The sequence below is a fragment of the Heloderma suspectum genome, chromosome 5 (genome assembly GCF_057233095.1).
Source record: "Heloderma suspectum isolate Gila_16-S chromosome 5, 16-S_ref, whole genome shotgun sequence".
Classification (NCBI taxonomy): domain Eukaryota; kingdom Metazoa; phylum Chordata; class Lepidosauria; order Squamata; family Helodermatidae; genus Heloderma; species Heloderma suspectum.
This window is the reverse complement of record NC_139462.1, coordinates 156,018,765-156,044,759: the sequence shown is the minus strand read 5'-3', so window position 1 is coordinate 156,044,759 and position 25,995 is coordinate 156,018,765. Positions and strand designations below refer to the sequence as shown.

The 25,995-nt window shown below is 38.6% G+C and overlaps 1 protein-coding gene across 3 annotated transcripts in view; it reads left to right on the top strand.

Moving 5' to 3' along the window:
* BBS9 (Bardet-Biedl syndrome 9) overlaps positions 1-25,995 on the top strand; it is a 364,215-nt gene that overhangs the window by 1,206 nt on the left and 337,014 nt on the right. For all 3 annotated transcript variants that reach the window (XM_084857892.1, XM_084857890.1, XM_084857893.1), the window contains exons 2-9: positions 2,657-2,780; positions 3,493-3,643; positions 4,845-4,909; positions 8,170-8,283; positions 20,722-20,896; positions 21,770-21,851; positions 22,915-23,095; positions 24,311-24,440. In XM_084857892.1, coding sequence (XP_084714018.1) covers positions 2,669-2,780; positions 3,493-3,643; positions 4,845-4,909; positions 8,170-8,283; positions 20,722-20,896; positions 21,770-21,851; positions 22,915-23,095; positions 24,311-24,440 — 1,010 coding nt within the window. In that variant the 5' untranslated portion in view covers positions 2,657-2,668. The remainder of the gene's footprint in view (positions 1-2,656; positions 2,781-3,492; positions 3,644-4,844; positions 4,910-8,169; positions 8,284-20,721; positions 20,897-21,769; positions 21,852-22,914; positions 23,096-24,310; positions 24,441-25,995) is intronic.

Sequence of the window (25,995 nt, the reverse complement as noted above, 5' to 3'; positions counted from 1 at the left end):
TGTTAAGGACTGCGGAGCGTGGATAAATAAGTGTACGGTCTGAACGATCCTCTTGCATGGGTGGGATTATGTACGTGTGTGCAAACTGTTCCGACATTGCCAGAATCAGTGCTGTTTCATTCAAAATAATATGTGGTATTTGGAAGGACTGTGCCTTTTAAGTTACCAGCTGAACAATTTATGTAGGCATATACCTAAAGACCTTTTGCACTCTTCACTGCAAGTGATAATTTAGCTAAATTTGCTTAAGGAAATGGGTTGTGATTTGAATGTGATTTAGATGTTAGTGCAACACGTGCAAGGACATTTTTTCAGTATATACATATTGGAGAAGCTCACAAAATTATTGTGCATTTGGTGTATATGCTTAAAATATTTATATTTGCTATCCTAGTATTGCTAGGCCACAGCAAGGATTATTGAATCTCTTTTCCTTCATCAAGTGTAGGCAGGTATTAGAGCAACCTATTTGTGTTCTGCTGGATTGAGTTCCTTAGCTTGTGTCACAAGGGCAACTTCAAGGTGATTACAGTGAAGAACTAGTTGCCTGTCCGTTTATCACTATATTCCTATTCTATTAAAATCAATGGGAACTTTTTGTGCCATTGCTAAGGGGTAGGATTGTGCCCTATAATCTTGGTTTGCCATTAGTTGCTTTTATATTACAAATGGGATCTGCAACGAAATGTTGCAGCGTGGAGTGCTCTTAACTGTCCTAGTCAGTCAGCCCTACTCCATTCCATTCACTTGCCCACCTGGTTTTTCATCCCCCCTTCCCAGAAGTCGTTCAGCATTTTGTGGCCATTGAGCATGCTCAGTCATCATTCAGCTGTTTTTGGAGTCCCCCACCCCAGGTGTTATTTCCTAAAGATTTTTCATACCTTTGAAATCCTTGGGTGTTTCCCCAAGCTTTCAGATATTTCCCTGTTATGGAAGGTTGGTGCTGTTTGACTACATAAATAATGACACTTACAGCATGAACATTGGAAATAGAGGGAATTATTATTTCTTATATACAGTCAGGGCCAGAAATATTGGAACAAGGATAACTGTGGCATACACACACCCACAACTGATGGGTGTGTGTGTATGCCACTGGCTGTACTTCCTGAATGGTTGGTGCCCCACTTTTGTCAAACCCCTTGAATTACAGCTGAAAGTCCTGACTTCGCCCCCATCTGGGTGTGTTTCCTTTCAACTCCAATGTGGTGGTGTACAGAGGTCAACTGCCAAAACAGTTATCCTTGTTCCAATATTTCTGGCCTTGACTGTACGTAGCATCATCAGTGTACATGTGCAGTGATCCAAATAACATGTAACATGAGCAGAAAAACACATTTGTGGGGGTGAAATCTGCCTTTCCTAGGCATTTGGCAGCACATGAGTTTTAATTAGCCCTGGATGTGTCTTTAGTTATGACTGACGGTTCAGAGTTGTTTTAGTTATGTGTTTGTGTATATTGTCTGTGTGCTTTTATGGAAATGGCTTTTAAACTTTTTATATTGTATTTAATGTTTTAACTTCTGTAAACCGCCCAGAGAACTTCCTATGGGGTGGTATAGAAATAATAATAATGATGATGATGATGTTGAATCCTGTTCCAGAGGGTCCTCTCAGTCTTTAGGAACAGTTTTTCAGGGGATGTGAGGGCCTGCAGTGGGGAGGGGAAGGGAGGGAACAGGACAGTGCTGTTGCACATATGGAATGCCACACATGGCCTTTTGGATCCTGAGCTTACAGAATAACGTAATTAAAAAAAATGGTTCCTGGTGTTTTTTAAGGAAGCTGCAATAATTGGATAAGATAGATAGTTCTAGTCCCTTTGAGGGAGAAAAGACACATCCTAGCTTAACACAACTGCAGCAGTCACTTTGTTCCACTGGTAGCATGGTGCCCATCTCTTGTACTGATTATACTGATGTGAAGATATTTGTTTAACAAATGAGAGATGTACAGAATAAAGTCTTTAGCTGTTGCAGTTAGTGATGTATGTTAATGTTTGGCATGTGTAGCTGCTGTTTTAAAGTATGAATAAATGTGGCTATGATCCAGCAATTTCTTCAGGGTACGTAAGGACTTACATATACACTTGACAAGGTTTTAATCCCCCTCCCCAATAACAATAACTGCATTACAAGCTGCTTTTGAAATTCTCCTGAGTTTTAAAAAACAGCTTGTGATGTGGCATGGAGTGGAAAGCCCCACAGGAGAATGGAGTTAACCATGCTGGATTGCAATTTGTCTTTCTACCTGTATGATACAATAACAACAGCTGCATTTTTTAATTTCAATTGTGGGAGTTCATCCCATTGAACTTAGCTTTTTTGTACAGTGTGAACACAATTAGTCCATCCAGAATGATGTTTTATTGTGTGTTGTTTGGTTTTAATTTTTGTGAACCGCCCAGAGAGCTTCGGCTATTGGGCAGTGTAGAAATGAAATAAATAAATAAATAGGTACAAAATTCTGTTTAAGAAAGAAGGCCCTCTGATGGTTAGGCGTGGTGCACAACCATCATTTAGTATGGTATTTAAAAGAAAAATACTCCTATCTTGGCTCTGATGCATAATACTCAATACTTAGGTCTGCTTAAGTATTTATTAAAGACAGTGTATAATAAATATGGGGTTTTCACCAGCCAGTTTTTCTCCACTAGGGCTGAAGTAGAATGTCTTTATTTAAAGCCCGTGAGTGGTGGTCTACAATAGTTGGCAACAAAGAAGAATTTGATCAAGGATGCTTATGTGTTGCAAATGTTGACAATAGCAGCAGCGCACAAGGTAAGTGGACCTTGTTAGATGTGATGAAGTTTATCAAATTATATTCGTTAATTTGTAAACTTTTTTTTATTTAAAGTAGTTTTATCCCACTCCTCAGCCAAAAGGGCTCCTGAGGAGGCTTCAATATAATCAGTAAAACAAGACACTCCCTTCTTGCAGGCTTACAATCTAAAAAGATACAACACACAAGGAAAACAGAAGGGGAAGGGAAGAGGAAAAAATTAAGTCTTTCAGCATGGCTAGTGGAATGGTGCTGCTTTCCACTCTCATCTCCCTAAATACAGCCTGCTGGAATAGCTGCTGGTGGTGGTGGTGACAGCTGAGGGAGGAGTCTTGATGGAGGAGGTCATCAGCAGGACTGGTGGAATGGCTCCACTTCCCCTTTTCACCTCCCTCACCTTAAATGGCATTTAACAAGATAGAGGCTGCAATCCCAAGCATATTTATTGGGAAACTTGTCCATTAAAACTTTGAGATATCTAATTCTGAGTAAATATGCTTAAAATCAAGCTGTAAGTCTGTAGCTAAGCACATGCACAGCCTTATCTGCATGTTTACTTGGATGTAAGTTTCACAGTTCAGTGGATCTTACTTCCAAATAAGTGTGCATTGGGTTGCAACCTAAAGTTCTATCCTGTATAGAAGTAGTGGGGAAACATAGGATCACTTGTGTAAGCTTCACTTTAATTGCTTGGGTATGTTTATTTTTCAGATAAAATAATTGTGGGAAGTTATATGGGTTCTCTTAGAATCTATAATCCCCATCCTATAAAACCTGGAGATGCTATGCAAGCTGAAGATTTGCTGTTGGAAGTACAACTATGTGAGCCAATACTGCAGGTGGAAGTAGGAAAATTTGTTTCGTAAGTAAACAGTCAGCATTGCTGCTAATGATCATGCTAATTGGGAGACTTGAGCTGAGTGAGTTTATCACTGGAGTCAACTTGCTTCCCTAAGGATTGACCAGATACATTTTATGAAGTGTCTTGGGCTTATATAGTAGCAATTATACTAGAAACAAAATAAGGATTTTGGCACATTCATTTCTTAGAACCATCCTACATCTTAAAAACATTAATGTTAATGACCTGAACTCTAGTAAAGCAGACATTATAAAATTAATAATTTAAAACAGAAAATAAATTTTGTTAGCTCTTATATAGCTAATTCAGATGTTCCTCCAAACCATGGTTTGCAGGCTTAGGAATATGCTGTGGGTTTGTGGGCTTCCACCTTGCTCAGACTGATTTATTTCTCCGTTTTCGGATTTCCTTTAACTGTAATTTGCTATACTGTCCAAATCAGGAAACTATGATTAGTGCTAGGGATAGGTCAAAGTTTTGTAGGTGAAGATTTTTGGTGCACAAAAAGGAGTTGGGGGCGGGGGATAATCTTCTCCAAAAGGATTGTGTCGCCACCCTCACTTTTTTTACACTGGTTTGCTCCTTTTTGATGTCTCTTTTGGGAGCTGTTTTGATACTATTTTTCTTCTTGCTTCCTGTGGGATCCAGCTAGTCGGGAATCACATAGCCAGCATTATGCCGTCACAACTGCACATAGCCAATTAGATTTTACTCTGTGACAATGTCACAGAGCCTAATTGGAGTAAGAGCAATGTTTCCCGCTTTCTCTGGATGGATGATGTTTTGTCCTGGTTTGCAGGCCTCCAGAACTATCATTGAAGGGCACATTTTGTAGGGGGCAAAGTTTTTCATATAACTAGATATTTGTTAGAATGCTGTAGAGATGCCTATGAGTCAGATCATGTAGGCGTCCTCTTTCTCCATGTAATAGGAGAACAGCCTTACATGTGTATCACAGAAGGATACATGAGTTGTTTACGTCTCATGCTTGCAAAGACAAAATATTTGGGGGAAGTTACGAAGAACTTGAGAAGTATACGTATGCGGTTGTAAACATGATCTGTCAAAGGTGTTGAGTGTGAAAGCTCTTTTAGGTATATTATGTGCCGCTGATTCTTAACCAAAGATTAATAGTATTATCATTGGCTTACATACTTTCCTTACAAACTGACTCACATTTTTTCTTTTTCTTTCCTGACAGTGGTACAGAATTGCTTCATCTGGCTGTATTGCACAGCAAAAAATTGTGTGTATATGCTGTCTCAGGTAAAAAAAAAAAATCAACCCTCTTCTGCTGATGGTGACAACTTCTTTTCTGTTTCCTATTCTTCTCTACCCAAGTAAAATATCATATACTCCTCTTACTTCAGATATTTTGATGCCAAGCCGATTTGGACCTTATAAAAATGTGGATAGTATGGAATTGGTGCTTGCCCTCTTGATGAAATTACTACTATTTTTGTCCATGTATTACTGAAAAGTAACTATTGGATAGGTCAAATAATTGTCACTGCTTCTAGAGAAGTATTTCTCTTACCTAATCTGCCTGAGAAAAGGGGGTTTCTAAACACTCTTTATTTACCCAAGGAAAGCTTTCAGTAGATAATTGTCTCATTTGTTGGTATCTGAAAAAACGTAACATACTGATATAGTTCATTTATGCATATAAAGAGCCCAGTAGAAATTCAACTCTGGAATGGAAATATCAGAAAGTTCAGTTCCCAGTTTGTCTGCAGTGTGGCAGAAAACAAACTAAATCAAATTATGAATAGAACATTGGCTTGGTTCGCACATAACACCAAACTATAGTGTTTGTTGAAATCTTGCATGTTGTTGTGTGTTAAACCATCCACACAAATAAACCATGATTTGTTAACCAGCTGTAGACCACAAATAGAACCCATGTTTTTTTGTTGGCTTATGAAGTCTGGCTTGTTTAAACCATGGCGTGTCATGATGTCTGAACCCAGAACTATGGCTTATCCCTGGCTTGTTTACGCTCTGAAACACAGGAACCCAGCAAGAGCAGCCTGAAAATGAGACTCCTCTTGAAGGCTTGCAAAATGGGTGGGAAAGAAACAAGCCAGAAATACGGAAATCAAGCTGCAGTTTTTTTGCTTGTCTGAAAGTCAATTCATTGCTAAAGCAACAAACCACAGTTAAAATAAACCATGGCTTAGTGTTATGTGTGAACACATCGCATACTTTTATAAAAACAAGGAATTAAGAATTATAGTGAGAAAGGTTTGGACTGGAACTGGTTGAAATAGATTGTAAAAGGTTGTCTTAATTTTGGTGTGTGGAAAGATAGCACAATAATATGTTTGAAAAGGAGTACAAAGGATAATAGTGAAAGGTATTAAAACAAGGAAAGAGCCATAACTTAAATTTGATGAACTGTGGGAGAAACAACCATTTATGCAAGATTTGAAAGAATGTTAGTGGAGATCATAAATGTCTAAATTTGGCAATGTGCAATAAAACTGAAGAGAAGACATTTGCTCAGTCCTTTTCCCCCAGAATAGTAACTGTGATGATTAATAACATGCAACTGTTTTTTTCTGAATGAATAACAAACCCACTGGTAAATGACAGTATTTTAGTTTGTGTATGCTTCAAATGTTGATAGCCTTAAGGAATGATAGTATGAACTCTATATCTGAGATATTTGGCAGAGACTAGTATTATGAATAGCAAACATATATCCTGACCTGAAGACTTGAGTTACTAGCAATAAATCTTAGTCTTGGAGTGGGTTGCAAAAACCAATGTATAATAAAATGTCAATTTATGTCAGAGAAGTTCCTGAAATGCGTCATAGTACTAAGCAAATGCACTCATATAGAGCTGGAGATAAGAGAAAAAAATATAGACCTGTAAAAAATGGCTCATGAGAATCTGTGAGAATCTGTTTGATGAGAATCTGTGAGAAGTCATGAGACAGAATGCCCTTAGCTATGTGCTTTTGTAGCCTAACATCTTTGCACAAAATATCTGGAGAGGATGACTATGGACAATTGCATTGGTGGCCAAGATCAGCATATTGTTCCACAGATCAATTAGGCCATCAACAGAGTGATGGCTAATTCAAATGTACAGAAAAAGGATGTGGTACAGCCCTTTGGACTGCATTTTGTCCTAATGGTCTGGGTGGAGCAATGGCATGTTAGAGTACCCCATATTTCAAAATCTCCCAATATGAAAAAGTAGAGTATCACTGAGAAAGTAGAATAATGACTGTCTCCCTGAGATTCTGTCTTTCCACCTACAGCAGCGGTAGATGACCTGCAGTCCTCTAGATGTTGTTGAACTCTGACTCCTGTCAGCCCTATCCAGCATGGCCAATGGTCAGGGATGACAGGAGCTGGAGTCCAAAAACATCTGGATGGTCACCAGCTGCCCACTGTTGACTTACAGGAAGCTTTGTGGGAGTATTTAGCATGACATCCCTTCACCTGCAAAAGTGTTACAGTCCAACAATGGGTAAATTGACAAGTTCCAGAACTGGTCAGCTCCATGATTTTTTGAGGGTGGGCTAACCTGTTAGTTCCCCCACCATGGTAGAAGCATTAGAGGGCACCATTTAAAAGGTTTGTAGTGGGTTATTGCACAGGGAACAACAAAAGCAGTCAAGATTCTGTAATGAAAGAACTCTGGTAAACTAAGGTAAAAATAATTGATTTAACTGCATAGCTTAATTTGAGGCAAGACTTGGGCTTTGAAAGAGGCTTCATGGCAGATTTCAGTCCTGAGGTGTGCGAGATACATGTTGACTTTCCATGACTCAGCCCTCACAAAGCTGGTATCAGAGGACAGGGCTGTTAGGTTAGAGGGCATGTTTTCCAGCAAGCTCAATCCCCAATGTCTCTTACAAATGAGCCACTGCTTAAATGTTATAGTGCACTATGCAAATAGAGTAGTAGTCAAGTTTAGATGGCTCCTGATGATGCACGCTGGCTCAGAAGATCTTAAACCAGCTCTTAGACATTTCACAGGAGCCTGTTTACCTTGAATGTTAAATATTTTTAAATTATGATGGCAACTCAAAAGTGATGTCCATGAAGAAGTGGGATCATGAATTGAAGTGACATTAATATTTTGAAGATTATATTTCCACTATGGGTGTGCCAGTTGGTTAGTACACAAATATGATCTCCTGCCCTAACCGGATGTACTGAAGGAGATGTTGGGATGAAGGCAGACTAACACGAAGAGTTTCCTTATTAGTTAAATGTTGGCATTGCAATAATTAACATATTTGGGGTTTTGTTTTCATTGTATGTGGAAAATGTATTTTATTTTTCTTAGGAACATAGTTTCATATTTGCAGCATTATAACATATTCAGAGCATTTCTTCTTTTTTTTTTTGCTTTTTGGCAGTGTATGGTATAATTCAATGGAATTTTGATCCTAACGATACTCTTCAGGTGCAATGCAATCATAGCATGATATCTTTTACAATACATTTTTCACATGAAGAGGAAAATATTATAAGCATAATACTTTCTTTCTCTGCATTTAATAGGAAGTTTGGGGAACATTGAACATGGCAACCAGTATCAGCTGAAACGTATGTATGAACATAATCTTCAGCGAACAGCCTGCAACATGACTTACGGGCCATTTGGAGGTATAAAAGGTAAATTCTAAATAAACCTTTCCTGTTTTATGTTATCCATAGAACCCATGTGTAATTGTGTTAAATGCAGTTTTTCCCTGCTTTGAGTATTGTAGGAGGGGCAGAAGACCTGTTGCTGTAAGGCAAAGAAGGGCTGGGGCACAATCAAGGAAGTCTAGTGGCAAAAAAATTAAATTATGAGGCTAGTGCCCTGCTGCCAGGTGCAAAGTGTAGGGAAAAACAGTAGTATTGTGTGGTAATATGGAAGTTATACTTTTCTTGAAGTGGAAAGGAGTGAGCTGGGCACTATAGGAATGGATTGTTGCTGGCATGATTGTAAGAATATGGGAGAATGAAAGGTTCAACAGACTACAGGGAATGTGGGGTCTAGGATTTCCAGGATCTGGTACAGTGTAGTTAGAGAGGTGAGGAGTCTTTATCACTGACATCACCAAAATATCTAAGACTGGCATGCATGATGTCTCATTAAAATATCTTGGTAAATTTTCTTTCTTTCCTGGATGCTCTTCAGTTAAAAAAATATTTTGGTAAAACATTTAATCATAATAACATTTGGTGCATGTTTGTTCAATTTGGACAAAACCTCAGGTAAAACTTTGATAAGTAAACACTGTCATTTTACAATCTGTATTATTCCAGTACTGTGTTTTCAACTTGGGTAAAATGCTAATCTTGGCTTTAGTTTAAAAGACAAATACTACATTTCTGATGCCATTTATTCATGCATGTTCCATTGAAGTTTCTCTTGGTGGGGTCAGAAATAGAAAATCACTTGTAGTCTTCCTAAGAATATAAGATATTATGTAATGCTGTCATATTTTCCTTAAAGCCTTAAAAGCCAAAAGAAATAAAAGAAAACTGTGGTTTTCATTTTTTTCAGTTTCTGATAAGTGAATGGGAAAAATCTTTGTTTACACTATAATATATTGCCCCCCGGGTTTTGTGGCTGCAATATTGACCCCCTATGCAGATAGGCGGTCGCCTCTGAACTCGGAGGCAACCACCTATCCAATGCAGCGCAGGAGAAGCATGGAGGGGATCGTGCACAAATGCATTTTTGGCTAGACAGACACTTTCGGCTGTCTAGCTGTGGGAGGGCAGAGCAGGGGAGGAGGCTGCCTTATGACACATTGGGTGCGTCGTACAGGCATTTCCGCCCTCCCCATCCCAGAACAGCCCCCGGAATGCCCTGTTTCGGCCGCTCCGCACTCCTCTTGCGAGCACAGAGTACAGGGCTTCTCCAAAGGGGGGGAAGGTCAGTTCTCTGGGAACTGACCTCAGAGCATGGGCTCTGAGGTCAGTTGCTGGAAAGCAAGATATCCTATGGCCGTCTGGCCACTGACTAGCGACCATAAGATTGCTCCCTCTGGTTGTTTTTAATTGATTACCAGTTTGAGTGCTTAATGTGGTAAATGTATTGCAGTTTTTCCTTAAGTGCATTTTTATATTTGACCACCAGATGGCATTCATGTATTTCTTTGAACCAGAATTGTGAAATAAACCCCAAAATGTTTAAAAGTTTTCTCACACCACAGAACTTTGACCACAACTGATAAATGTGCACTTTTCTGTATTCAGAGTGTATATCTCCTTGTGAACAGTGTCAGCATCATACAAAACAAAGACACTGGAGTTTTTAAACTGGCAGTTTTAGCCCCTGTGTGAACTGTGTGAAGAAATGGTACACATATTAAAAAGTACTGTTCACAATTAAATGCAGATGTTATTAATGGGACACTTTGTAAATGGTGGGTTGATATAGGATTATATAGAATAGAAAATATCTGAATAGAATTTGGGTGTTCCACATTTTTCTAAGGATCAAACTGCATGTGTCACTGAATGAATGAATGTGTCAGTTGAAAGTGTGCTTATCTTTTTAAACTTTAAATGCCAGCGTCTGGGGAGCCCACTTGGGACCCAGAGCACCAGGAGTGGAGTTTGACCCTTTCTTTCCACACTGCAGTCCTGACAAGTCATCCCCTCATCTGGTATTTGGCTTAGTTTCAGCAATGTCAGACAGTTCTCTAGGGGAAAAACCACATGTGATGCAAAATACGTCACTTGAACTTGGGTTTTTTTTTTTTCTATACTTAAGTACCAGCCATGAGCAAAGGGGTATCAGGGGACCCAGGGAGTTAAACCCTCCCACCCACACTGCAGTCTCAACCAAAACTCCCCTATCTGCTATTTGGCTAATTGTAACTATGTTATTTTTTGAATGAGAGAGAAACTGAGTATTTTATTTATGATTTTTAAAAATCCAGTCTAAACCTTTTTTTTAATCATTGCTTTTTATTCACCTGGTGTATGAGGCAGAGCTGGATGTCTCAGGGTTCCATTCTGCCTTGTATATGCTCCTTATAACAGCACATGGCTGCAGCACAAGTGCAGGAGTAACCTTCCCCTAGTACCAGTGCCATGGTACAGGTTGAGTTTTCGTTATTTTAGAAAGTGAATATTTAATGGGGTATAGCATTTTTATGACTCCTCTGAAAAATCTAACACAAGTAGCATTGTAAGGATCATGAGGACTCTTTTATGTTGTTTAAAATATAAAATGGCTTCCAGAATTACACATCTGTTTTATGTTAATCTAAAACAAAACAGAAATAATAAAAGAAATTTATTTTTGAAACAGTAGAAAACTTTTTAAGGAAAAAAATTACAAGAGGAAGAAAGGCTATAGAAAATCTAGCTTTTCTTAGCCAAATGTCTGAATCCATTTTACTTTTATTGTAGTTCAGCCTGGAGGCAAAGCATGTTTCATTCTTACCACAAAGAAGGTGCTATGAGGAAGAATTCTTTTTAATAACGAAGTGCTACATATGTAAAAACCATGTACCTTTGTAAGAGGAAACTTATAAGAGAGGTAGACTGAGGTTTACTTTTCCACAATTTTGCAAGGGTGATTTTTATTAGGTGCTAGTCAGAAAAAAAGATTATCAGCTGAGCTTTATGTTGCAAGTTTAAGTGTATCTTTTGCTTCTATTTAAGGCAGTGATATAAATTTGAACTTGGATTTATCAGCTATTTCTCTTCAGAACAGAGCATTTTACCATGAATGTAAATGGCTTTTTAACATTTGGGTTGGATTCAGATTTACGTGCATACAACTTGGCTGGCCGATGTGGACTTCCCGTCCCCTCCTCCCCGCAGCAGTCCCTTGCGTCCCCTGAAGATTCTACAGAGAGGGTCAGGGGACCATGCTGAGTTGGATAGGGTATATTGCATGGAGGAACAGGGGATTCCTGAAAATCTGGTAGAGGAGCATTCACTCATGGAAAGTGCCTCTGCCCAATTTTCACGAATCTCACTTTCCCCCTCAGGCTTACCTGCACCACAGCCTTCCTCATTTAGTGGGATCTCCTAACCCTATGTTCAGGCCATATGAACATCTTTTCATGGCCTATGATCAAGGCCATGATGGACCCTGGGGCTAGCCATCTGTAGGGGCCCCCCTACTCTGCCCCCAGTACTGATTTCATATGTGACATTTATGCACACATGGTCAACAATGTACAGCAATAATGCAAAAAAAATTATTACGTATTTTAATGGAAATCATATTCCATGCTTTCCTGGGATGTAAGAAGACTTACATCTCTTCCATGGTAGGGAACTCAAATAAAACACAAGCTTCCCATTTTACAGTACACAGACACAGAAAGCGTAAACACACATCGAATCTCTCTCTCTCTCTCTCTCTCTCTCAAGAAAGAGACACAGGGCCCATTCAAATAACCACAGCAAGGGAAATAAGACACCGTGGCTTATTTTCCCCTCTCTGTGTGCGGGCCAAATTTCCCTAATTGCCCTCACTGGTGCAGGTTGCCATGTTGTCCAAACCTGGGCAGCATGGCTTGTTTGTGGGAGCAGCAACCCTCAACCCAAAAACAGCCTATGTGTTCAATGGGGTTTCCGCCTAGGTAAGTGTGTATAGAATTGCAGCTTTACAGCACAATTCTGTGTATGTCTACTTAGAAAAAAAGTGCCAATGTGCTCAGCAAGGCTTACTCTCAGGTAAGTGTGCATAGAATTGCAGCCTAAATCCGTTCCTTTGCCATTCACCCATTTCCTTCCTTCAGGTTACTGTAAGGCAAAGAAAGAACTCAGAGGATAAAGAAACCTGGACTGAAATGCTAAACACAGTTACCTTCTGGGGAGCTGGTGTGGGTTTTTTTCCTGCTGCAATGGGTGGGAGAAGGAGGGTGTCCATGGAGTGGTAGCTGACTGGGCAGAGGGACACCTCTGCCAGCAAAAAGATCACAAAGACCACCACTTCAAATTCCCCATGTGTACTCAAACAACTTCCTAGGAATGGATGGCAAAGTTGAATGGCCAGTGAGAGACTCAGATTGATTGTCAGTAATGCGAGGAAGTGGTGGGGATAGCTAGAGAATACTCTTAAGGTGGATCAGCTGAACTGAGCTCAGGAGGATCAAAGAGGCAGTCAAAAGAGCGCACCCTCTACATGTGTCTACTCAGAAGTAAGTCCTTGAGCTAAATGGGGCTTACTCGGAGGTTAGAGGATCTATCCTGTACCCTCTTACCTGGGACTAAGGCCCATTTAGCTCAATGCGACTTACTATTATTGAGTTCATATATTGAGGATTGCACTGTTACTAATTTTTTTGCAAACATTCTCTTAGTCCTCTATGTCACTGCCCCCTCACCCTCCCGCATTTAACCTCAGTGATAACTTCAGAGGAAATAGAAATGGTGGAACCCCCATTTTTTTAAAACAAAAGGGGAAAGCATTTGGATGTATGCCAGAACATTAGAGAATGCTTTTCAAAGTGATACATGCACTTGTCAAGTATTAATGATGCAAATTGAGAAGGATTTTGATTTGAGTGTGTTCAGTATGATTTTTCTTATATTTGATTTTAGTTGAGATTGATCTGATGGTTGTTGAGGATTTCACAGTGCAAAATACTCCTGAATACAAAAGGATACACAGACCAAAAGTATACTCGGACTGAAATTATTATTGGGTCAAGTACACCAACCCCTTCCAAACTGCTAGTTTTCCCAGTCTTTAATTTACTTTGTTCTCCTGCCTATCACACTATTCTAAGGCAGCATATTCCATATTCTAATATGGGGACAGTGTCAAATAAAAAGATACCTGAGGAGGAGCAAGACTGTCAGCACTGCTGCTGATGTACACAACCGTCCTGGATCTCTGTACTACTTACATATAGATAAAGGGCAGTATCCAACTTCGTCATTGTGGTAGCGCAAATGACATTGTGCTAGTGGAAACTAGGTTGTGAACTGTGTGCAAGCAGAGAATCCAACTAAAGTTACAGTTGCACAAGCACAGTTACACATTAAGCTTTTGCAACCCGTTGTGCAAGTGGTTGCACTTAAGCTTGTGCAACCTGTTTAGAAGCGGTTGCACAACTGCTTGCACAAGCATAATGCTCAACCAATTGCTGAACTGGTAGCACACAGAAAGCTTCGGTGGAGCTCTACTAGCGCTCCATTGGCTACTGCCCATAGAAATTGGTTTAGCCAATTATGTACAAGGAACCCTTTCTTTATTGTACACATCTGTATTACGTTATTTTATTTTGAAATATTTATAAACTGCACTTCATTGAATAGATGTCAGGGCAGTGAACAGTAAGTATAACAAAAATGTTCACAACCACAAAATAGAATAACACTACAATCAAAACCCTTTTTTAAAAGGTAGTAAAATACAATAGGACAGACTAAGCAACTTAAAATTAGTTATAGTGATTAGTAATAGTGCAGTGATAGGTCTCCCCTGTTGTTTGTCCACCAGCATGTTGTATTCAGAAATATACTGGCTCTGAACTCGGAGGTTGTATTTAGCTGCTGTGATTAATAGTTGTGAGTCTAAGGGGGTAGATCAGGATCTGTTGGTGAATCTATAGATGGTTTGCAGTGCATCAGCCAGGATTTTCTAACGCCCAATTGTTTAGCAGCAGCAATAACAATAAGGATTTTTGGGAGGTCCTAAATTAGGTTGTTGAAAGCAAAAGCTTGGTGGGGGGTTGGGAATCAGGCGTAGATTTTTATGTGGAAGGACTTTGCTCGGTACTGGTACTAAAAACAATTTCCTGGGCTAAGCATGTGCTCAGAGCCTCCCTGTTATTTGATTCTATGTGTGCTCTAGCGTGGCCCCTTACACATCACTAACGAAGAGGAAATGCATCACCAAAAACAGACAAAAGAGGACACAGAGTTGCATAAAATGTTCATGTGATATCCTATATAGATGCAAATTTAAAAATCTTTACTATTGTTTATATAGAAATACAGTATATCTCACAATAGCAGGAAAGACTGTGTCCTGGTGACCTGTGTGCCTGCTCAGTCTGCAGTCTGAGCGCTAACTGTGGATGGGCAACTTTAAGGCCCCTGCACTCCCTTCCTATTCTACTTTATCTTTAAGCCAGACTTAGACTTGGACTTGGCAGCCCTTCAAATAGAGGATGCCTTCAAATAGAGAGCTGTCTTCTGACAGCACTTCAAATGGAGGACTTTCCTCTGTAAAGTAGGAGACATGGCCACCCTAGCCTCCCACTCCACCCCACTATTTTGCACTCAGCTTTGATTGCATCTTGGGGTTCTATTAAAAAACAAAGTAGATCCCATGAGATTGATGTCTGCTTGCCCCTGGTCTAACCTCCCTTTAAAACCATCTGAACTATTCATGACTGCTTGATAGTTATTCAAGGCTGAATCTCTGCAGTTTGAAGATAGGCTTGGGGGCTCTGCATGTCCAGAGTATCTATTAGGGAATTTTCTCTCTTTTTCCACACTCTATAAACAAGGAATGTATGTTTTGGAACCAGCGGACCAGCAGCTATTGGTAGACCTAACTGGTTTAGTCTAGTCCTTTTAAAAAGCCTTCAAAGCTAGTGGCCATCACCACATACTGAGGCAGTTGATTCCCAGTGTGCATTGTGAAGAATTAGTTGTTGTATCTGCTGAACCTACTTTGAATCCATTTCTTTGGGCAGACTCCAAGTTCTAGGGTTGAGAGATGGTGAAACTTCCACAGTTCTTAAAATCCCTTAATGCTGATTACTAAATTAGCGAAAAACATTTTTGAATTATTGTGAAACTGACCAAAGCTGAATATAAAGGCTGGCTTTACCTTGGGTTCTTCTTCATGGTCTCTGTGCATCACACATACGGGCAATCCGCCTGTCCTGCTCGTTTGGGAATCTTCCAAGCTGAGGAATGTTTTCGGTGGGAATCTTCCAAGTTGAGGAATGTTTTCGGTGGGAACCCTTCCTCCACCGTCTGCTGTGCATGCCCAGTGGGTTCCCACCCGTTTCCTAAGTTCTCTTTGGACTGCCTAGCCGGTTCCCTCTACAGGATCTTTTTCCATATTAAGAGAACATTTTGTTGGTTAAAAATAGTGCTGAGGACTGGTCTGTCCTATTTTTTCTCTTCTTTCTTTTTGTTCACGTTTTCATCGTTAAAAAAATTATTAGTTTTAAAATTATTTTAAATTATTAGATTTTTTTGTCATTCAGTTCGTTTGTTCAAATATTAGCCTTTTCTGTATATACTTCTATGGGCTAATTTCTGAATAAAGATATATAACTGGCATTGTTTCAGATGATCTTGATTCTTATGTCAGAGGATCTGGTACTTTAAGCAATCCCCAAATGTTCTCTTCAACCATTATTGTTGATCTTTTTAGCATATTTACCCAGTTGAATTCCTTAAATCTCAGAATATTAGAGGAACTATTATGAATCAAGCAGTTTATTGTTTAATCTTTTGGACTAGCCAAGTACTTGACAGTAAGTGTGTTAACTCTAAAGTTTTTTCAAATTTCAGCAACTGCTACCTATAGGAGTGTGCGTATCTATCTAAACACACACGCGCACACACAAATGGTTTCTAATGTTATAAACAGTAAAATCTAGATTGAACAGAAGTCATATCCTGTTCTATAATTTAAAAAACATGTGTCTCATTGTAGGAATCTAAGGGAAGTCATAACTCTAAGACAATTGGGCTGTTCAAAAATGCTTTAAGAATTCTACATGTTAAACCTATAATTCTGTTAAAATTATTGAATTTAGTAATGAGAAGCATTTGTTCATTGACTTAAAGTATGAAGTCTTTATATTTCCTACTTTAGAAAGATGGATGGGTTTTACTATTAAAAGAACAGGAAAGTTTTAAAATTACCACCACTTGGAAATCTGAAGCAAACTTCAAAATATCATGAATTAAATGTATTGTGATAGGAATAAATAATCAGATTTAAGTTGTTAGTGAAACTTATAGCCAGGGGCTTAAAGGGGTAGAATCTAATTTGATATATTTGGTCTTTATCACTAACAGTTGTAGAGAAAATGTAAAAGCAAACTAGGTATTGTTTTTTCTGATTTTGTTTTGTGAGAAGGTCATATCATGTGGCAGTTTTTGGACTGTAGTTCTATGACCTCATTATTATTTTTTATAGAATACAAATGATATGTACCTTTTCTAATATGAAAAGATTAATTTTCATTGGTTAGCTACCTTTCTTTAGATGTCATGATTAATGTGCTGTTTCATTCTATTTCATGTTTAATAAGGGAAACAGGATTCTTTTAAAAAGTGGTGGAAATACTTTTTAATATGCTGATTTATGATTTTGTTAACTCAAACTGCTAGCCCTTTTTATTAAAGCTTTTTATATAATGGAAATGTGTTTCCCATCAAAAGTTAGTAAAAGCATAAAAAACCCTTACACCTTGAGATAAAGCACCTTATGTTTTAAGAGAGATGATTTTTTTCTTTCAAAAAGGTTTGATGTACTTGTTGAGATTTGCTTGAAACTATATCTTGTTCCTTCTTACATCAGTAATATCATACCTGCACAGACTGTAGCTACAATATGATTTTACTATTAAAGCAGAAAAATTGGTTAATTTATTAGGACTCTTGAGATTGAATACATAAACAAAAGCTCCTTAAGAAATTTTAGATGAAATATAATTTATTTATGTAAGGCATTTTTTAAACAATTCAGGTGGCAATCTTCTGCATACTTACCTGGAGTAAGCTCGCTTGACCCAGTGGAGCTTGCTTCCAAGCAAACATGCATAGGATTGCGCTGTTAGTGTGTCTTGTAATTGATATCATGATGCTGCTCCATTTGATTATTTTCAATTGTTTGTTATTTATTCAGTTGTTGTATGTTTAATTTTTATTTAGTATTTTAATGAGATTTTATTATATCAAATGCCATAGAAGTATTAATATATACATAAATTACCATTCCTTCTCCCATTCTTTCTGTGTTTGACAGTGATGCATTTAATAGATTGCATGGTATTTATCAACCTCTCTCCCTCCTCGGGCTTTCTGTACCACATTCAAACGTGCTCGTTGTTGTTCAGTCGTTAAGTTGTGTCCGACTCTTCGTGACCTCTCCCGGAGCATGCTCAAGTTCATATTCATTGCATCTAGTAGCTGTGTTCAACTGTTACCAGTCTATTGAGATTAAACACGCAAGGAGTGGGAGCGTGCTAGCCATTTCCATTGCCCTCCACACATGGAGGCAACTTCAGAAAGTCACTTGGAAAGCTCGCCAAGCAATTCTGAATGCTGATTTTCCAGTGTTCAAAATTTTGTGAAGAACTTCCAGAGATACAGAAGCTATCCCCTTCAGAAAGTGCAGAGGGCAATAGAGGGGGTGGGGCTTGATCCATCTTCCTTTTCCTACCACTGCCCTATCTCCCTTTTATCCTTTGTTTCTAAACTCCTGGAGCAGGAGTCCTCCATTTCTTTGGATCCATGGACACATCTGCAATTTTTAGCAACTGCTGTAGGCGCTGTTGCAAGATCTGATGTGGGGGAATGATTAGTTACAGAATTTGCTACCGCAACAAAACACCCATTTTACAGAAGGGAAACTAGTGATACTGAAAGACAAGTAAGTTGCCCCCAAAAGTGAGTCCTCTGCTTTCCATTTCTCTGCTAGGGTCTCTCAATGTTCTGTTATTACCTCTCTGGTCTTCTTTCTCTGCACACTGTCCTTGAGTGACCTCATCAGTTGCCATGGCTTTCAGTACCACGTGTATGCTGAGCTTTACCTCTCTATCCTAGAATGTTCCCCCTCTCTCCAATCCCACGTTTCCAGATATTTTCTGCCTCCCTGATATTTTTCATTCAGATGATTCATTGTTGTCTCAGGTTCAATAAGTCCAGGACTGAACTTCTCATCTATCTTTAATCATTACAATGTCACCTTTCACCCTGATGCACAAGCACATAACCTTGACTTTATCCTGACACCTCTTTATTCAGTCCATTGCCAAGTCCTGTCACTTCTCCCTTTGCAACATTTGAAAAGTACATCTCTTACTCTCTGCCCTCTCAGCAAAAACGTTGGTTCATGCCCAAGCCATTTCTTTCCTGGACTACTGCATTCATCTCCTCTCTAATCTTTCATTGTCTCACCTTGGTCCCCTCAGCTCTGTCTAGCATTCTGCTGCCAAAATAATTCACCTCTTGTTGTTCTGATCCTCCTGAATACAGCATAAGCTCTTTGTCCTTATCTTCAAAGCCCTCCATAGCCTTGTCCTTCCATTTTCTTTCTGCTCTTATATCCCTATACATCCCAGTCAGTGACCTTTACTCCTCTAGCTCTAATACCCACTGCAGTCTGAAGGTCTCCTTCCCCCTTGCTGCTACTTATGCTTCCTCCAAGAATACTTGCATGATGCTACCTCTCTTACTACCCTCAAATCTTTCCTCAAAACTCACCTTTCCCATGAAGCAATTTGCACAACCCCTTTTTTCCCATGCTGTACTTTACCTAAGCCTATAACCAAGCCTAAGTACATGTAACTGAAGTAACCTTAATTCTTTCCTTGTATAATTCTGCCTCCACTTGCCTCCCTCCTCTGTTTCTCCTGTGTTACATAATATGGTGTAGTTTATTGGCTGTCAGCAAAGTTGCGATTAGAAGGAAGAAGAAACCTCTGGTCTCTCCAAGTAGAGTTACAAGAGATTGTATGGCTCTGTAGTATCAATGAAGAAAATAAAAAAAGTAAGGGCACATTTTAAGACATGTCAGATAGACTGACCAGAAAGAAGGAATTCTGTTGGGTGCACACTAAGTATCAAGAGTTATAATCTATGGGGGAATCTTACTACAGATTTAATAATTTTTGCATAGAACAACGAATGACTTGAAACAAACGTTTTTCCAAATATTTGAAATATAATTTAGTGGTTTTAGTAAACGTCTAGAGAGAGACCATAAATCAGCAGGGACATACAAAAGCATCTTTTCTGTTGTTCATCTATCTTCTATATCTTCTTCATACATACATACATACATACATATATATATATATATGGAAGTGTTTGTATGTCCTTGATGGACTCAAAAACCATACATCCGATTGTTATGAAACTTTCAAGATTTGTTCTACCTCTATCTGACATGGTTATAGGCATAGTGAAAATTCTGCCTGCCATCTTGAAACAAAATGGCACCCATTCAAGTTTTTTAAGCATTTACTGCCATTTGATTGATTTCAGCCAAGCTTTGCATCATGATTCAGCTCTGCAGCAAGCAGGTTTTAACCATACATCTTAATATGATTATCTATAATCATAAAAGGGGATGTGTCTCTGTCCATCTTTCTGTCTGTCATCACCATAGCTCCAAGACTGTGAAAGTTAGACACCTGAAATATGGCATGTATACTAACGGGATCCTAGGAATGTGCACTTCAGGATTATTTTGTTTTTAAAATGCATTAATTTAAATTAATTTTAGTGTGTCCATGTGGTTGAGACCTCCAATTAGATTTTCAGCCACTAGGGGCAGATTTCACTAGCACATAGCTTTGCACTCCACCTTATGCAGTCCCACACCACAGCAGATTAGTAGGTCAAGAACACAGTTATGCTCCTGACCCTTCCCCTGCTGTGGGGCAGCCCCTGTCAGGGGCAGACCCCTCAGGGGGCTATAGGGGTGCACCATGGCAAGGGCTGTGCCTAGGGGTATCAGTGGGTGTGGCTTTACTCAGATGGGGCAGGCACAATTTGTCCAACTCTGACAGCTGTTAAGTTTTCTTGAAGGTTTCAGTGTATCAACATAAGGGCTATTCCCACCCGTGTGAAGCCGGGTCTGTTCGCTACTTCAGAATGTGGAACACTCTGCCCCAGGATGTTAATTTGTCTCCTTCTCTGTCTGAACAATCTGGTAAATAAATGTAATAATTTTGGATTACTTGGTCACATTCCATTTAGTATTCACTAAAGGATGTACAAGTAGCTCCATAGTGAGTGTTCAAGAAATAGAACCACAAATGTATGTGTGTGCACGTGCGTACATACACAAACACACACACAGTTTTATCAACAATTCAGATTTTTTTTTTTGCACAATAGAGAAGCATATAGACCTGGCTTTGCTTTTTCTTTATTTAGGTCGAGATTTGATCTGTATACAGTCTGTGGATGGAATGCTTATGTTGTTTGAACAAGAAAGCTACTCATTTGGCCGTTTTCTACCTGGCTTTCTTTTGCCTGGTCCACTGACGTATAGCTCTCGAACAGATTCCTTCATTACCGTCTCTTCCTGTCGGCAGGTTGAGAGCTACAAGTGCGTATTGATGTTAAACATGTAATGTATTATTTGTATCTGTTCTTTACCATTTACTTAAGTCAAATTAAAAAAGTCAAGTTTTAAGGACGATTCATATGAAATGAAGATCGCTGTACTGACTTGATGAATGGTCCACCTAGCTAGGTATTTTGGTTCTATCAAAGGCTATATCCAGATATTAAAGAAATTCCAACAGTGGTGAGCACAAATAAAAAACAACCTCTTCAAATATTGAAAAATATACATTATGATTATATGTTGTTGTTGTTGTTCAGTCGTTCAGTCGTGTCCGACTCTTCGTGACCCCATGGACCATAGCACGCCAGGCCTTCCTGTCCTGCGCTTTCTCCCGGAGCGTGCTCAAGTTCATATTCATTGCATCCGTGATGCTATCTAGCCATCTCATCCTCTGCCGTCCCCTTCTCCTTTTGCCTTCAGTCTTTCCCAGCATCAGGGTCTTTTCCAGGGAGTTTTCTCTTCGCATTAGGTGGCCAAAATATTTGAGCTTCAGCTTCATTATCTGTCCTTCCAATGAGCAGTCAGGGTTGATTCCTTTAGGATGGACTGATTTGACCTCCTTGCAGTCCAGGGGACTCGTAAGAGTCTTCTCCAGCACCACAGTTCGAAAGCATCAATTCTTCGGTGCTCAGCCTTCCTTATAGTCCAGCTAGGATGCCCATAAAAACACATTTATTATCCCTTGTTAGAAGTTGAAGTTGCAAATCCAGACAAGTATCACTCCATCTCATAACAGAGTTAAAGACTGGATTCTTGAAAATATTTTCAAGTTGTTTTTTTCCCATGTATATACATTTTTCCCCATGTGAAAATATTCAATGACGTAAGACATACTATTTATTTTTACAATAGGTACCAAGTGCTTGCATTTGCAAAAGATGCTGACACACAAGAAAGTGAGCAACAAAAACTTGGCTCTGGAAAAAGGCTTGTGGTAAATTTGCTTGTTCATATGAATAATCAGTGATAATACAGACTATCAACAATTCAGCTTTCTTAGGCTGAAGTACTGCACTTCCCAGGGAGTAAGTCCCATTGACCTTAATAGGACTTACTTTTGAGTAGACATCCATAGGACTGTGGTGTAAATGGACTTCTGTAGTCACAGTTCCCAGTCCAGCAATGGAATTTCTGGGCAGGATGTAACAGATGGCCAGCCCCAGCCTCTACTGCTGGTGGCTGCGATGTAGAGCTTCTGAGGCAAACCCTGAAACAAGTGGAAATGCTTGTTTCTGGACAGGGTGCAACGTTGGATCCTGCCCTCTGTTTGGTTTTCCTAAAAAGTACCACTCTACTCCACATAAGGGAAAGAAAGAATGTTTTTAAACATGATGGAATTTAAAAAGTAGCTTTCATTGAATTACTGAATGGAAAAAGTAATCAAAAGCCTCCTTTCACGTTATCTGTACCAGGGCCATTATATCTTCTTCTGGGTATATATTGTACAACTCTTATTATTTTACACTCAGTATTTGTCATTATGGTGATGGAAAGTTGACTTTCTTGGACTCAGTTTTAGTGATAAAAACTGGGTAGCAACCAATAGAGCAAAGAGAAATAAAATAGTCACAAAATGAGCTGGCATCTAGTTAAGATAAGGAAATCTTATGCGTAAACTACAGATTATCATACCATGTTAGACTAGCCACTTTTTTGATTCTGTTCCATTTTATAACATTCATTATAACTGTGCTAACTGGGTTGGATCCAGACTAAATTAGTTACACTTAGTTCCCATTGAAATAAATAGGAACTAGGTCATGACTAACTTTACCTATTTATTTCAGTGGGACCCAAGTTCAACTAATTTAGTCTGCATTCAACCCTGTGATGTGAACTTAATATTGTGATTTTTCATGAAGCTTTTGTCTTTTAGTAATATACCACTGAATATAATATACATATTTTGTGGTGGATCTGTGTGATATTTTTATTTGCTTGTGTCTTCTAAAGTACATTTCACTCTGCTGTACACTGATTTTGTCTGTTTTCTTAAGGTGGACTGGGTTTTAAACATTGGGGAACAAGCTCTGGATATACGTGTTGTTTCGTTCAACCAACTTGTTTCCAGTGTGTTTGTGCTTGGGGAGAGAAACTTCTTTTGCCTTAAGGATAATGGGCAAATTCGGTTCATAAAAAAGCTTGACCACAACCCAAGTTGCTTTCTTCCATATTCCGGTTCGTAAACAGAAGTGATGACTTAATAGAAACAATTTTGAATGGTACTACCTGACAAGTTTTAACATGTCAACCAAAAATAGTTATTTGTAAATACTAATTGCTTGAATGCTGTCTCTAACTTTCTGTTGAAATCTTAAGTTCTCAAGTTTTGACAATATACCAAAAATTCAATGAGTTAATTATATTTATTAGCATCAGTTTTATACTGGTTTTGAACTATGTAATTAGAACTCAGCTGATATTTTGCCAGATGCAGTGGATGACTAAAACTTTGTAAATGTTGGAAATATAGGGCGGTATCCTATTGTGCCCATGCACCTTTGGGAGCAACCACTTGTGCAATGGGGCTTTTGTGGTTCTACAAATAACTGGAAATGAGCAGAAGGAGCTCCGCTGACCTATCCCAATTTGGAAACAAGTGTTTCATTTCTAAGGTTGTTTTTAGAACCACAAAAGCCCTGTTGCACAAGTGGTTAGTCCCAGTGGTTCAAAGGAAACAGTAGGAGTGCAGTGGCAGTATAGGATAGTTTAGGTAGTTTAATCAGGACCTCCCAACTGAGGTGAGTTTCTTTGACTACATTACACCAGTAACTTGCACTGGTCCTGTTTCAATTGCTAATTGTAAGTTCGATTTTCCTTTCTTTTTGGCTAATATAGAAACAAAACAGGGTGATGGAGGAGGGATGGAGCAATCTGTACCTCCTCTGCTTGCTTGCCTGCATGGAATTCCTGGTTGCCTATGGTGACCAGGTGAGTTGTTAAATGCAAGGCTGTTGTAGGGTCTTCTTATTTAAGCTGGGCTTTGGTAAGTGGAGTAGAGTTTTACTATAATGCTTCAATTTGGGTTTTTTTTTTCATCATATTTAACATATTTTACCATTTCAGACATCAGTTAGTCTGCAATTCAAATAAATAAAATTGATTTTACAAAAACTGTATCCTACCTCATTTGACCATATTTACCTTGGCTTGTTGCAGCCATATCTAACATTCCCTTCTAACTTTTTAGCTGAGTGGCGCTAATAGTTTCTATAGTGTTCTCACTCTTATCTAGATGTTATACTTTTTTGTATTTTAATGAGTTGAAATTTATTATTTCAAGTGTGTGGGTATAATGTATATATTAGTATGCCTTATAAAAGGGCAATAATCTTAAGTTTAAAGAAATGTGAATGAAAAATGGCTTCTGACCTGTTTGTATATATATTATAGTGTCTGGAACAGTAGTAAACACACTGATTGGGAACCACAACAGTATCCTACACATTTATCAAGATGTGACTCTAAAGTGGGCAACTCAACTTCCCCACATTCCTGTGGCAGTAAGAGTGGGGAAATTACTGTAAGTAGCTCTGACATCATTTTAGTTGAAATTATTTTTGCATTATTTTTCTAGAATACACTTTGATTTTACTTTAGTTGCCTTTGAGTGGCAGTGTGCAGCTATACTGCTTTTGGAGTCTTGTAAAAATTCATGTTGAAAGCTTGTACATTTTAAAATAAAATGTAAAGACATGGCAAAATATTAAGGGCTGGAAATAAGGAGAAAAGTAAAAAGCAGCTCCCCAAGTAGAAATTGGCTATAATGCTCACACAGAGGTGGTGAAGACATAACTCTGGGGCTCTCTTAACTTTGGTTAACAGATTGGGAGCGGACAGTGGGATCACATTCTCCCTCACATAGCCTCTCTTCAAAGTGAATTTCCCCTTTCCACTAAATTATGGTTAAGGGATATGTCATTGCAACATTTACACAGTTAAAGGTCACAACATTTTATTTGGAAAAATGAGATATAAAAGAAAATTACACACTGAGGTATAAACATGTTTTAATTCTCCACTCCTGGTGGGGTTTATAATAAGTGACACTATAGGTACATAAACTATTAAGCCTGTTTAACTGGTTTGTTTCCTTTGTTGTAAGCTGGTAGGAGTTATTGCCAGGAGCAGTTTTAACCCAATATTGGACAATAGGAAGCTTACTAAATATGGCCAACAATAATAATCACATTCTTTTGTTACATTAAAAAAGTACAAATACCATGGGTTTATAGGCTATTGTTTCTAGCACTAAAGTGCAGGATAAACTACTTGACTTTTGTCCGAATTCTTAGACAGCTGTTAGAATAATCTGAAGAGGAATGGCATATGATAAAATGTTACCAAGATTTCCTGTTCCTGAATTCTAAAAATAATTGCACATTTAAATACAGTAGAGATGTACATTCAACCCTTTATTTAAAGTGAAGGTGAGTACCTAATGACTAAGGGTAGCAAGCAGGAATTGTGAATATATGTGAGTTAGTTGTATTTCGTTGGTAATTGCACAGTAATTCATTTCTAGAAAATATATAATTTTTTGTTCTTTTAATTTTTTTAATGGAAGAATGAAGTAAGGGGATTTGTTAAACATGCTTGTGATATTCCAGATAAAAGACCTGTCCCTTTTTAGAAGCTTTCTGTAAGAATGGCACAAGGATTTTCAAGAGTAATTCAAAGGTTGAATCATTTTAGTTGGTTTCTCCAAGGCTGCTCATGATGCATATAAGTTCATACAGATTTTTTTGTTGTTAGACCTATTTGGGCAGTTAAAATATTGAAAGAAGGTAAGTTATTCAGCTGCATCTGCTACATGCCTTGTGCATCAATTATGATGTGGAGTACAGAATTGATTTGCAAGTTGAGGTGGATGCTTGCCACTCCACTGCCTTCTAAGGCTGGGGTCTCCAATGTGATGCCCATGGACACCAGTGTGCCTGCAGACAACCTACCCCTCCTAATTTTTATTTTATTTCGTAAGAGTTTTTAATTACCTTTTTTGTAACTGAGAGATTGACAAGCTGAAAGTGAAGGGCTGCCTCCCTGCACCATCTTTATGTGGTTTCAAAAAGAGTAGC